The sequence below is a fragment of the Pan troglodytes genome, chromosome 6, assembly GCF_028858775.2.
Source record: "Pan troglodytes isolate AG18354 chromosome 6, NHGRI_mPanTro3-v2.0_pri, whole genome shotgun sequence".
NCBI classification, from domain to species: Eukaryota; Metazoa; Chordata; class Mammalia; order Primates; family Hominidae; genus Pan; species Pan troglodytes.
The window spans coordinates 53,122,342-53,135,155 of NC_072404.2; the positions used below are offsets into that span (position 1 = coordinate 53,122,342).

Consider the following 12,814-nt stretch of genomic DNA (forward strand, 5'->3'; position numbering starts at 1 on the left):
ACCCAGCTAATTTTTAAAAATTTTTGGTAGACACTGGGTCTCACTATGTTGCCCAGGCTGGCCTTAAACTCCTGGGCTCAAGTGATCCTCCCACCTCAGCTCCCTAAGTGCTGGGATTATAGGAGTGAGTCACTGCGCCGGGCCTACTTTTTTGTTTTCTCTAAGTAGGACAAAAGATCACTTACATTTTGTTTCAACTGTGATATACCTCAGAGCTTTTCTTTTTGTAAGTCATGGTTCTACTTCTCTGTGGTAAATAAAGTGTAGAAGCCTCACGGGACTGAGACTTTGGGCACCTGTGGATGGCAGTGGAGGGAACACGGGCTTTGCTCCGACCAGTTCTCCCCATGCCAGGAGGGAAGCCCCAGCTGCCAGGCTGCAGGGGTGCAAGGGGGCTGTGCTCTCCTGCACAGGCAATGGGAGTAAGAGGAGAATTTTAGACCGGCTGTTTTTCCAAACAGAAGTAGGCTGAGGAGCCTGGTGTGCTGAAGTTGGAAAAACGAGCGTCCGCACACTGCACACAGCAGCTGCGTGCTCCACCCTGGCACTGGCATCGCATTCCTCACCTGGAGACAGGGATGAGGGGAGGGGAGGCAAGTGAGTCTCCTCGCACCTTCTCACACTGTCGCGCCCTGCATCTGGAGAAGCATCTGGAGAAGCAACACCCCAGAAGTACAACTGGGACAGTAGTACTTAATTTTGATTTTACTTTAAGGTCCTCTTTTCCTCCTGAGGTATTTTTATGTTAGCTTTAGGAAACCTCAAGGAATTAAGTATGTGACAAATTGCACTCCCAAAGAGGTTATCTGGGTGTTTTTTTTCCTCCTGCATCACCCTGAAATGTCATTGTAGCTTTTCTAGAAAAAGGCACATCTGACAGTTAAAATCCAAATAAATGACACCCAAGGGCAGCCTTCTGCTGTTTGGAGACTCTGACACAGGCAGTAGAAGGTTCGTCTGCACAGGTCTCTTCTATATAAAATATGTAGAAAATGAAGGTTATCCTTTTAGAGCTCAGCTGGAAAAACCAACACTCGATGCACATGTTGGCCATCCTGAGATGGGGTCCTCCCAGCAAACCTTCTACAATGTGTGCTGAAGATCAAGCACATGCCAACAGCAGCCCCTACACGTACTGCACATCCACATCCACTTATCCTGCATCTACCAGGCGCCAGCAAGGGCAGGTACCCTCCACATGGCACTGCTCTCAGCAAACCCCCGCGGCAGGCTCGAACCTTGCTACCCTGCCGAGGAAGCCAGCAGTGCACTCCAACCCAAATCTGTCTGTTTCAGATCCCCCCTGCTACAATGACATTGCACAATGAGAGAAGGGGGCATCCAGCCCCACACATCGCCCTGCCCTAGAAGACGGCACCAACAGAGTGGAAGGGTCTGTGCAGAATCTGTTAGGTGCTGGATAGGCACCTCTCAGTTTGGCCAGCTGGAGGAGGTGCCGAGGCACTGGGGGCCACAGTCATCGGGATTCTTGAGACACAAGCAGGGCCTGGGTGGTGGCAACAGGCACACAGCATCCGGCCGCAGAGAGGCCCTCGGCCATGGTGAGCAGTGTTTCACAAAGGCCAATTCAGGGAAATGAAGGTCTTTCCAGGCCACGGGCTTTTTTTTCTCTCTCTTCCACTTAAAATGACAATCGCTTCTTTGAGATCATAAGAGATGCACATTCTTACCATTTCTATCATCTACATAACTGAATAGCAGAATTTCAGTGGAGAGCTGGACAGAGCTATTTTTCTGCCACTCAACTATTCATTTCTAGGCATTCCTGAGGCATCTTCATAAGGAGAGAGCTTGATTTTCTTCTGAAGTTGAGATAAAGAGGCACAGAGGAGCCAAGTGGGTCTCCTGCTGACTGCGGGCAGCTTGTCGTTTCTCACCGCTTTAAACCAACCCATTCCCTCTTTCACTCCAGCCTCCACCAGGTGGCCACCGGGATTCACTTTGGTTCCTAGGAATCCTGACTCCGTCTTCCAGGCACTGGAGGCATGGCCCTGCCCTGCCTTGCCAGTCACACACCATCTCTTCCGAGGTATATCCCAGAAGCAACAAACTCTATGCACTGCCAAAATGAGGTATCCAGAGGAAGGTACGCTCAGCTGAGACACAGCATCCAGGGAGAAAGGCCATCCCACAGCCGAGGGAAGCACCTTATGAATTCTCCTCATTGCCCAGGGGCTGTCTCCAAGCAGGGCTGCCCAGAAGAGCTTGCTAGCCTTCCTCTCCCACATCTCTTCTATTCATGCTCTGGTAAAAAGTGATGCTCAAAATATTCAAATATTCATTGCTCAAAAAGTAGTATTAATGATTTCAAATTAAAAAAAAAAAAAAAAAAAGCCTGACATTGTACCAAGCAGAGAGATGCTCTGCCTGGTTTGTGTGTGAGGCATGCGGTTAAGTCCACAACCGGGTCTCATTATTAAGTGCTTATGTAGGTGTTCACGAACACACAGTGTCCCTGACTTCTCAGAGGAGGGTGTCTCTCCTGCTTCCTCACCCTGTCCTTTCTGGTTTCATGGAGATGCAGGAGAGTGTGTCTCCTCCTCACAGTCAGCAGTTGTGGGCTGGCATCACTGGCAAGCCAGTGGCTGGTGCAAGCAGCCAGAAATTACACCCTACACACTGGAATGCTCATGGCTGGGGCCCATTCCTCACCAACTCCCTCATTAGTAGTGAGTTTTCCCCTATAAAAACTTAAAGGTTGTAGCATGTCCCCAGGAGGCATGGAATAATGTGTGGGCCCTGCTCAAACTCAATCCATACGAAGGCCACGGCTGCCCGATGTTCCCACCGCAGGGCCTATCTTCACACAAGGCAGCGAAGCGGGCACTAGGGCAGATGCCCAAGGAGGCCCTCACCCTCCCCACATACCTTGTTCTCTTGAAATATCCGCCTTGTACCAGAACTTGGAAGTGTCTTGAACAAATTTCACGATCACAAGTTTATCACCTGGACTATCTGTAAAGCAAAATTTAAAAACAGTGACCATGATGGGCACTTTTCTTCTTGTAACCTCTCATCTGCTGTGATCCCAGAAGTCCAAATCCCATGCCAAGGGCAAGCAAGCGAGCGATGTTCTAAGGAAAGGGAACCCTGCCTTTGAAATGACTGAGTTGGAGGAGGCAGTGACTGTTTTATAACACAAAACAGAACAACAGGATGCTTGGATTGAGCCTTTGCAATACATTTTAAGAATACATAGGAAGGTAGTGAGGAAAGAGAGGGTAAGGTTGGTGTTGTTCAACCCATAGACCACATTGCTTCTTATACACTTGAAATATTTCATAATGACGTTTTGGATGAATTAATTTAATTTGACAAGGAATTTGTTATTTACAAAAAGCCATGTTCCCAAGTGAAATGGAAAGTAGAACCACTGCAAATGTCTGCACTTTCTACAACTGGAAGGAATCCAAGGTGGCCAAACACAGAAGCCAAGAAGAGTGAATGAAAAGCCTGAGCCAGTGCTTGGTTTTGGACGAGGAAAATGGAAAAGTACCCCAACGGCTCTGGATTTTCTCTCCAGGTGCCCAGCCCAGCACTAGAGATATGCCAGCTCAGCTGCAGGTCTGAACCCTTCCCTTCCCGAGTGAATGGACAGAGGGGCCCTTCCAACCAGCTGGAAACACACCTACCTGGCAGAGGTGAGGCCGCTTCTGAAGCCTTGGAAAAGTCGGGAAGGACATTTGGGAAGGGGATACTGATGGTGCTCCCGCTGTGCGGGCTGGAGAAGCCACTGGAGGAGGGAGAGACTGAGCCCAAAGAACGATCCCCCTCCGAGGCCCGCTTCTTCTCAGGGAGGGGCGGCTGCCCGGGCAGGGTCACACCCTGGCCCTGCAGGCCTGGACTGTGGTGGCTGCTGTGTCCAGGCGCCACCGTGAGAAAGTTGTGGGACAGGAAGCCATTGTCGGCAGCCCCTGTTGCTGTCAGCGGGATGCTGGGGGTCGGTGACGCTCCATGAGAATTGGCCAGCAAGGCCCCCAGGTCCTCCTCGGGCGGAAGGCCACTTCCCACTGGGGCGGTGCCGAAGCCCAGGAAGGCCTGGCTGCTGGGAGGCGCCAGGGAGTCCGGTGGCTCTGCTAGGGACAGCTCATGGCTGTGGAAAGGAGCCTGGAGCTCTGACGGCGGGAAGCAGGACAGCACTGGGGAGTCCTTCCTGGTACCGGAGAACTCAGCGCTGAGGGGACTTCCGGTGGGCCGGCCGCTCCCCAGCAGGGAAACCGTGGGCTTGGGGCTGCTCTCCACCCACTGGCGTTCTGCAGAAGAGGAGCTGTTCAAAAGACAAGCCGACCAAGACAGCATGTAAGGTACAAAGAGACACCTGAAGACCAGCAAGCGTCACCCACACGGGAAGACAGGGATGGGGAAGTGGGTGCTGAGGCCCTCCAGGCAGCACAGGAGGTATTTTCCAAAATATGTACACTAAGGCCCTCTCTGAGCTCACGCTGCCTGCCTTTCGAGCCCCCATTTCATGCCTGGATGCTGCAGCCCGCATGAGGGCACCCAGGGGAGCCGCCCCATGAAGGCCTCCACATGCGCAGATGCTGCTCCCTCGGCCCCTGCGCCTTCCCTCCTGCATCTTCACCGGGTCAAGGCCCTTTCTTCCTTTAAGACGCAGCTCAGCTGTGCACCCACTGGGAAGCCTTTTCCTAGCCCTTAGCCAGCACCTGTGGCCACATACACGTGTGCCCTCGGGAGTAGAAATGCCCTCCCGTCTTGTCCCACAGCACTAGGCAGGGATGCCACCCACATTCATCCCCCGCAGCCGGGCCGTTGGTTCACTGTGGGTCCCCTCCTCCTCGCAGCATGATCCCTCTGCCCCATCTCCTTTATCTGCCAGATACACCATCAGTCCTCAATCCATGCTTGCTAGATGATTAACGGATACCACAAAGACTACTGGAAATTACCAACCACTTACGAGTACGGAAAGATAGCTAAAACCACACCACGTGACACACGTATTTCACTAGCAGTGGAACACTCATGGGTACAGAGTCTATGTGTAATGTCCTTAAATGAGGGCTCCTCTTTTATTTTAAGGAGAACAGAGGTAGAATTTAAAAAGTTAAATAGGGAGCTACGTGTTCATGCAACAAAGCATAAAGAAACTTATTCCTACTCTGAGCAAGTGGAATGGTCTCACGTATGAATTTCCTCAGGGGTAGTATCTTTGTGAAGCAGAAATAGGCCATTTTTCCCTGTTAATACCCACCCTCTCCCACCCCCAGGTCTTTCTGTAAACCAGAAGCCCTCTAAGACTGATTTTTCCTGTATTTCCTGTATGTCCCTATATTTTCTCATATGTCACCACATACACCTGTCCCCGGCGGTAGCAGTGTCGTGCACACAGCCCTGGTCCCCTGCCCCGCCCCATCTTCAGGCCAATCCCTGCCTGGTCTAGCTTCAGCTTCTCTGAAGAGCAAGCCCCCGCTGGTCCCACACACCTCTCAGCATTCTGGGTCTTTAAGGGGAACTTGTGCCAAGTTTAAAGATCCATCTTCTTACCTCTCTCTCCTCTGCCCAGGGCCGTTGCTGGAAATGGTGCAGGAAGAAGCAAAAGCCTGCTGAAAGGAGGGCGTCGAGGACGCATCAGCCCGGAGCATCGTGGATTTGGGTCCGATGGGGCTCTCTGACATCCCCACAGCGTGAGTGAGCGTCTCAGGGCAGCTTCGTGGTTCTGTAGCGGGAACACAGGAAGCAGAGAGACCTCGGTTGTAGGACTGGAGAAGTTATAATCTCTGCTGCTTTTGCATGTTCCACAAGAAACAGTGTTGACTTTGAGGCTTTCTCTCATCCATGGCCATACTGAACATGACATCACTGCCCGTAATAGGCTGGAGGAGGCGGCCAGCCCTGCACCCACAAGCATGGGTTTATTCTCACCCATCACTGTTTCCAAAAATAAAGCGACCTAATTCAGTCCCCCATAGTGTCCAGCCCATTACCACAAGCTGGTCATGTGAGGAGATGCACATTGGGCCACCTGAGCTGGTCCTCCCAGCCCCATCCCCCACAAAGGCTGATGTCCTGTAATACACTCTCCACTCCATGATCTAGGCTGCACCTCACTTTAGAATCGGCATGGCCTTTCCTCTGCAAACCAGCAGGCGACTTCTCCCAATAAAGACCGTAAGTGCAGGCCCTGCGGCAGCCGGGCGGCCTAGGTGTCCTCCGCCTTCCTTTGGTCCCTACCCTCCCCCCAGCTGGTAACTGGGCCATCAACATCGAGCACTATGAGGGTGCAAACCCATGCTGCTGCTTTCCAGGTCAAACCCCGCTGCTTCAAAGGCCACACCGTGGGGTGCAGAAGCCACCCTCGCAGATGGGCCAGAACGCAAACCTGCTTGTGTCCCATGCCTGAGCCCAGGCACATTACTCTGACGGAATTTCTGTTTGGCTTCTTGCCCAGCAGCTGCATTATTTCTGGATATTTAAAACATCTTACCTTTTATATTTTTTCTTTTTTTAAACCAGGCTTCAAGAAATGGACAAATCTACCATGGTCAATAAAATAATATTATTAGAAATACTGGTCATTTTGTTTTCTGTTTCAAAACTAATAAGGATTGATAAGAGAATATTAATGTAGAAAAAAAAAGTCCATATTATTCATTTCCTGGAGAGGGTATTGAAATTTAGAGATTTCCAAATGATGCTGTTTTCCCTACAACTCACAGGACTATCACCTCACATGCTTGAAATATGTGTTATTTTAATTATACTGAAAAAAAGGCTACCTTCTTTACCCTTCAAATGAAAACCAATAATAAAACTGAATACCAGAATCACACTTTATAAAAATGACATTTACTAAGAATACTCTGAAAGGAATTATCAGCAGCATATGTGATTTCTGAAGATGAAATACCTAGGGGGTTTTCATTAATCCAGGTGCCAATGAGCACTGGTCTGTGGATTATTCAGACCAGTGAGGAATTATATCCAAAAAAGCAAGGGAAAGCCCTGACCACTCAACTAAATTACCTCCACATACAGGATGTAATATCCTGGTTTTTTTTAAAAAATTGATCTCTACAGAATGTGCACTATCAATTCACAAATGGAATGCACTTCACTCCAATGAGGTAAACAAGCTCCATCTCTACCAAGACAGAATGAACATTCTAAAAATTATATGGTATCCCCACATATGTGAAGTGAAGCACTTTTTCGATCACACATGTCATTTCAATATGAATTAAAAATTACTATTTTTATTTAGCACGAATTCTTTTCCTAAGGAAACCTTATAGAATTTTTTTTTTTTTTTTTTTTTTTTTGGAGACGGAGTCTCGCTCTGTCACCCAGACTGGAGTGCAGTGGCGTGATCTTGACTCACTGCAAGCTCCGCCTCCCGCGTTCACGCCATTCTCCTGCCTCAGCCTCCCGAGTAGCTGGGACTACCAGCACCTGCCACCACACCCGGCTAATTTCTTTTTGTATTTTTAGTAGAGACGGGGTTTCACCATGTTAGCAAGGATGGCTATGATCTCCTGACCTCGTGATCTGCCCGCCTCGGCCTCCCAAAGTGCTGGGATTACAGGTGTGAGCCACCACGCGTGGCCTAGATTTTTAAAATATATTAATCAGCACACAAAATGTCTGGAGTTATGCCTAAATTCACAACTATCCTAAGTTATCTAATAGACCTTGGTAGAGAAAAAGTGAACTTTAAATGTTTAATTTTTCATGAAACTTTAAAAACCACACCTTTATATATTGAGGTATAACTAATATACAAAAAACTGGATATGCTTAAAGTAAATAATTCGGTCAGTTTGTCATATGTAAACGTCCATGAAACCATCATCATGATTGAGATAATTAACAGTTACATCATCATTCCAAGAGTTTCCTCCAGCCCCTTCTCCTGCTCATCTGGTTTATGTCACTTTGCTTTAGTGTGCATTTCCTAAAATTCTACATGAATAAAATCATTCATATAAACTCTTTTTTTCCTCTGACTACTTTCACTTAAGAAATTATTTTGAGATTCCGCCACATTGTAGAATATATACATAGCTCATTGCTTTTCAACGGTGAGTACTTTTCCATTGTATGGACATATCACATTTTCTCTGTCCATTTACCTGTTGATGGACACTTGGGTTGTTGCCACTATGGGGCTGCTACATATAAAGCTGCAATGAATATTTTTAGACACTTTTTTTTTGTATTGACATATGCTTTCACCTCTTTTGGGTGAATACCTAGGAATGGAATGGCTGGACCATATGGTAAGTGTCTATGTAACTTTTTAAGAAAATGCAAAGCTGCTTCCCAGAATACTTGCAGCATTTCACATCCCCACCATCAATCCTGCCCCTACTTGGTATGGTTGGCATTTTGAATTTTAGCCATTCTAGTGCTGACGTAGTGGTATAACACTGTGTTTTTAATTTGCAACTTTATTAATTACTAATGATGTTGAACATCTTTTTGTATGCTTATTAATAGGCATTTTTATGTGTTCTCTGGTAAAATGTTTGTTCAAATCCTTTTCCTTTTTTTCACTAGGTTGTTTGCTTTCTTAACACTCAGTTGTAAGAGTTCTTTATATATTTTAGATGCAAGTCCCTTATCATATATATGATTTGCAAATATTTCTTCTGAGTCTGTTGCCTGTGCATATATTCACTTAAGAATCTTTTGAAGAACAAAATCTTGTAATTTAAGTCCAGTTTATCAATTTGTTCTTTTAGGAATAGTGTGTTTGGTGTTGTATCTAAAATAGTATCTGCCTAATCCAGTCACAAAACATGTTTTTCTGTTTTCTTCCAAAACTGTAATAGTTTTGGAAGAAACTATAAACATAAGCCTATGATCCATTCTCAGTTAATTTTTACACATGGTGTGAGGCATATATATCAACAAAGTTTAGTTTTTTAAATATGGATATTCAATGGTACCACTACCATTTGTTGAGACTATCTATTCTTCATTGAATTGCTTTTGTAATTTTATCCAAAATCAGCCAAATATTAAATCCATCTAGGTTATTTTTCATTTCAGGCATTGGAGTTTCTCTCTCCAGTGAAGTTTGGTTTGGGTCTTTTTATATGTTCCACGACTCTACTTAACTTTTTGAACACATTAAACATAGTAAAAATAAATGTCTTAATGTCCTTGTCTTAATGTTCATAATCTTAACATTAGTTTTGTGTCCTCATTAGTTTTGTTTTGGTTTCTCTCTTAACTATATTGCTATTTTCAGGCTTCTTTGATTGCCTGGTAATTTTTGATTGAATGCCAGACACTGTGATTTTATGTTTTTGGATGCTGGGTATTTTTGTATTCTTATAAATATTCTTGAACTTTATTCTGGGATGCAGCTAAGTTGCTTAGAAACATTTTTATCTTTTTGGGTCTTGCTCTTCACATTTGTTAGGAAGGCCTGGAGTCATGCTCCATCTAGTGCGAGTTATCCCCCACTACTGGGCAAAACCCTTCTGTATATTACTCAATGCCCAGTGAGTCTTGATACTTTCCTCTCTTGCTCGTGAGAACAGGCACTCTTCCCAGCTTTGAGTTAGCACTGGGTTAGCCTCTCTTTCCAATCTTTTCATTTGGTTCTTTCCCGGGCCTTCAATGTCCCTAATGTCCTCCTACCCAATGCTCAGTTGAATACGTATGGCAGATCCTCTGCAGATCTCCAACAGCTCTCTCTCTGTTCAGCCTTCTCTCCATCCTGCAAGTCATTGTGGTCCCCTGGAGTTTCAACTCCAAATGCCCAACTCAGAGTCTCCCAGATTCTGCGTGAGTTTCCTCTCCCTGCCTTACACCTGGAAACTTTGTCTAGGCAGTAAACTGGGACAACTGTACTGTCACCATGTTTGTTTCTTACTTTTCAGGGATCGTTGTCTTTCACTGCCTGATGCCCATTGGCTTGGAAGCCATTATTTCATATAGTTCGTCCATTTTTTGTTTGTTCAGTCAGGATAATAAATCAAGTCTCTGTTACTCCATCCTGACCTGAAGCATACATCTTTCATCTTTCATATTTAAAGACAAACAATTCACTGAAATTGAAGTTAACTTATCATTCAATAATTATAAATTATTGAAAACTCTATAAATTAATATCCCCAAGACTTAAGAGTATTTAAAATGAAAAAGAGCAAAAAAAAATATGCTATGAGAGTATGTTTAAAACATAACTGTGGAATAATAAAAATAACTCAACAAGCCGGAGGTTTGTGTTTGAATTTAAAGTAATTTGTTTTACCTTTCTCAGTTTACCCCCTCACCGATAAATAGGATTAATACTGCTACCCACCACAGAGGGTTCATTAGTAGGCTAAAAGGGAGGATGAATAATTTACACAAATGTTCAATGTTATGGCTAAACAGAAAGAGGTTAAACAGATGTTTATCCAGTGAGGTAGAAGAAGCCAGAATGTTAGATTGTTCACTGCAGGTCCTCAAGAAAGGTGGAAAAACATGCTTATCAACAATCTTGGAGACATTACAATCTGTAAACCCTTATCTATCAAAGATGGCCACATCAGCTGCATCAGCTCAAAGCCAGTACTAGAAAGAGAGAGCATGTTAATTTTCAGTTACAGTGCAGGAGTTAAACTTCCACTAAGGACAATTATGAAAGCTACACAAAATACTAACAACAATAGTTTGAACCCATTCAGATCGCCCAAAGCAGCCAGGGCTTACTGGGCCAAAACCTCCAGGGAAGGGAGCAGGAGATCCATGGCCATTTTTCCTTCTCAGACATGGACCCGTCTGGAAGCATGTGGTATAGGGGCCATACACAAACTAGCAGTGGTAATCACACTGTTCTGGGGAGACCAAGTTTGGAGTTCACAGCTACCAAGGCACCAGTTCTGGAAGTGCCAAGGTCTCAGAGAAATGAGGACTGCAGAGACAGAGTCAACACTCTGAGCACGTTTCCCCTCAAGGCATTTCTGAGTCCTAAGTGGCAGAGGTACAGGGCCCAATGCCCAGTAACCAAGACAAAGCCAGCTGCTATGAATCTAAAAAAGATCAGCAGGGATTGTGGCAGTCTCTTAGTGGATGCTAAGTAACCAAAAACGGCAGTTCAAGATGTACCTAGGAAGAGGGGCCTTTGCAAACACCACAAGGTTTCAAGGTGAGACCCTTGAAGGGCTACAAACTAGAAACAAGAGGACCATGACAGGATCTGATTAGGCAGCCTGGAAGAAAAATTATATCCTCTCTAAAGAACATGCCTCCCCCACCCAGAGCCTGACTTTGTCTATACTCTAAAAATACAGCATCAAATGTTTAATTGTAAAAAAATGATCATCAATGCCAGGAAACATGACAAATGAAAACCAAGACTGCCACCACCCCACACACAGAAAAAACGCCCACAGCTAGTTCAAAAATTGATGTTAAAAGCCACAGATACTAACATAACTGAACAGAATGTTTAAGAAAGCAGAAGCAAAAAGAATTTCATCAAAGAACTGAAGTCCATTAAGAATAATCAAATGATGTTCCCTGCCCTGTGTCCAGGTGTTCTGATTGTTCAATTCCCACCTATGAGTGAGAACATGCAGTGTTTGGTTTTCTGTCCTTGTGATAGTTTGCTCAAAATGATGGTTTCCAGCTTCATCCATGTCCCTACAAAGGACATGAACTCATTCTTTTTATGGCTGCATAGTATTCCATGGTGTATATGTGCCACATTTTCTTAATCCAGTCTATCATTGATGGAAATTTGGGTTGGTTCCAAGTCTTTGCTGTTGTGAATAGTGCTGCAATAAGCATACGTGTGCATGTGTCTTTATAGCAGCATGATTTATAGTCCTTTGGGTATATACCCAGTAATGGGATCACTGGGTCAATAGTATTTCTAGTTCTAGATCCTTGAGGAATCTCCACACTGTCTTCCACAATGGTTGAACTAGTTTACAGTCCCACCAACAGTGTATAAGTGTTCCTATTTCTCCACATCCTCTCCAGCACCTGTTGTTTCCTGACTTTTTAATGATTGCCATTCTGGGGGCAGGGGGAGGGATAGCATTAAGAGAAATACCTAATGTAAATGACGGGTTAATGGGTGCAGCACACCAACATGGCACATGTATACATATGTAATAAACCTGCACATTGTGCACATGTACGCTAGAACTTAAAGAGTGTGTGTGTGTGTGTGTGTGTGTGTATACATATATAGAGAGAGATAGAAAGAGAGAATAATCAAATGGAAACTCTAGAACTCAAAACAAAATAAATGAAATTAAGCATTCAGTTCATGATTTTATCAGCAGACTAAACACAGCAAAAGAAATTGTGAGTGAACTGGGAGAAAAATAGGAAGAAAATATGCAATCTGAAGCATAAAGAGGAACAAGACTGAGAAATATACAAAAGACAGTAAGACATGAGAAATGATTCTTAAAAATTCTAACATACCTATAATTGGAGTCCAAGAAGTGGTGGAGAAATTGAATGAGGCAGAGGCAATATTGGAAAATATACATACTAAGAATTTCCTAAAAGACTCAAGAAATCAAGCCACAAGTTAAAAAACAAAACAAACAAACAAAAAACCTAAGAAGGATAAATAAAAAGAAAATTACACATAAGCACTTAATAGTAAAACTTCTGAAAAGTCAAATACAAAGTCTGAAACACAGTGCCTTGTCCATTTTGGGGGAAAGGATGAGACACCAATTTCCGCACTAATGTTTTCAACATTTAATCTTGTTTCCATTATAGAAAAGCCCAGTACTAATGTTCTGTTTGTATGAACATACTGTTAAGACCCTTGGGAATGGTGTGTCTGCTGCACCCAACTGTAAATACCATG

At 44.7% G+C, this 12,814-nt stretch overlaps 1 protein-coding gene across 7 annotated transcripts in view; it reads right to left on the reverse strand.

Annotated features, from left to right (window-relative positions):
• Window positions 1–12,814, reverse strand: part of TNS3 (tensin 3) — a 308,216-nt gene that overhangs the window by 24,565 nt on the left and 270,837 nt on the right. For all 7 annotated transcript variants that reach the window (XM_016957426.3, XM_519088.9, XM_016957425.4 and 4 more), the window contains 3 exons: window positions 5,527–5,698; window positions 3,654–4,288; window positions 2,890–2,976 (listed from right to left, as the gene is read on the reverse strand). In XM_016957426.3, the coding sequence (XP_016812915.1) occupies window positions 2,890–2,976; window positions 3,654–4,288; window positions 5,527–5,698 (894 nt within the window). The remainder of the gene's footprint in view (window positions 1–2,889; window positions 2,977–3,653; window positions 4,289–5,526; window positions 5,699–12,814) is intronic.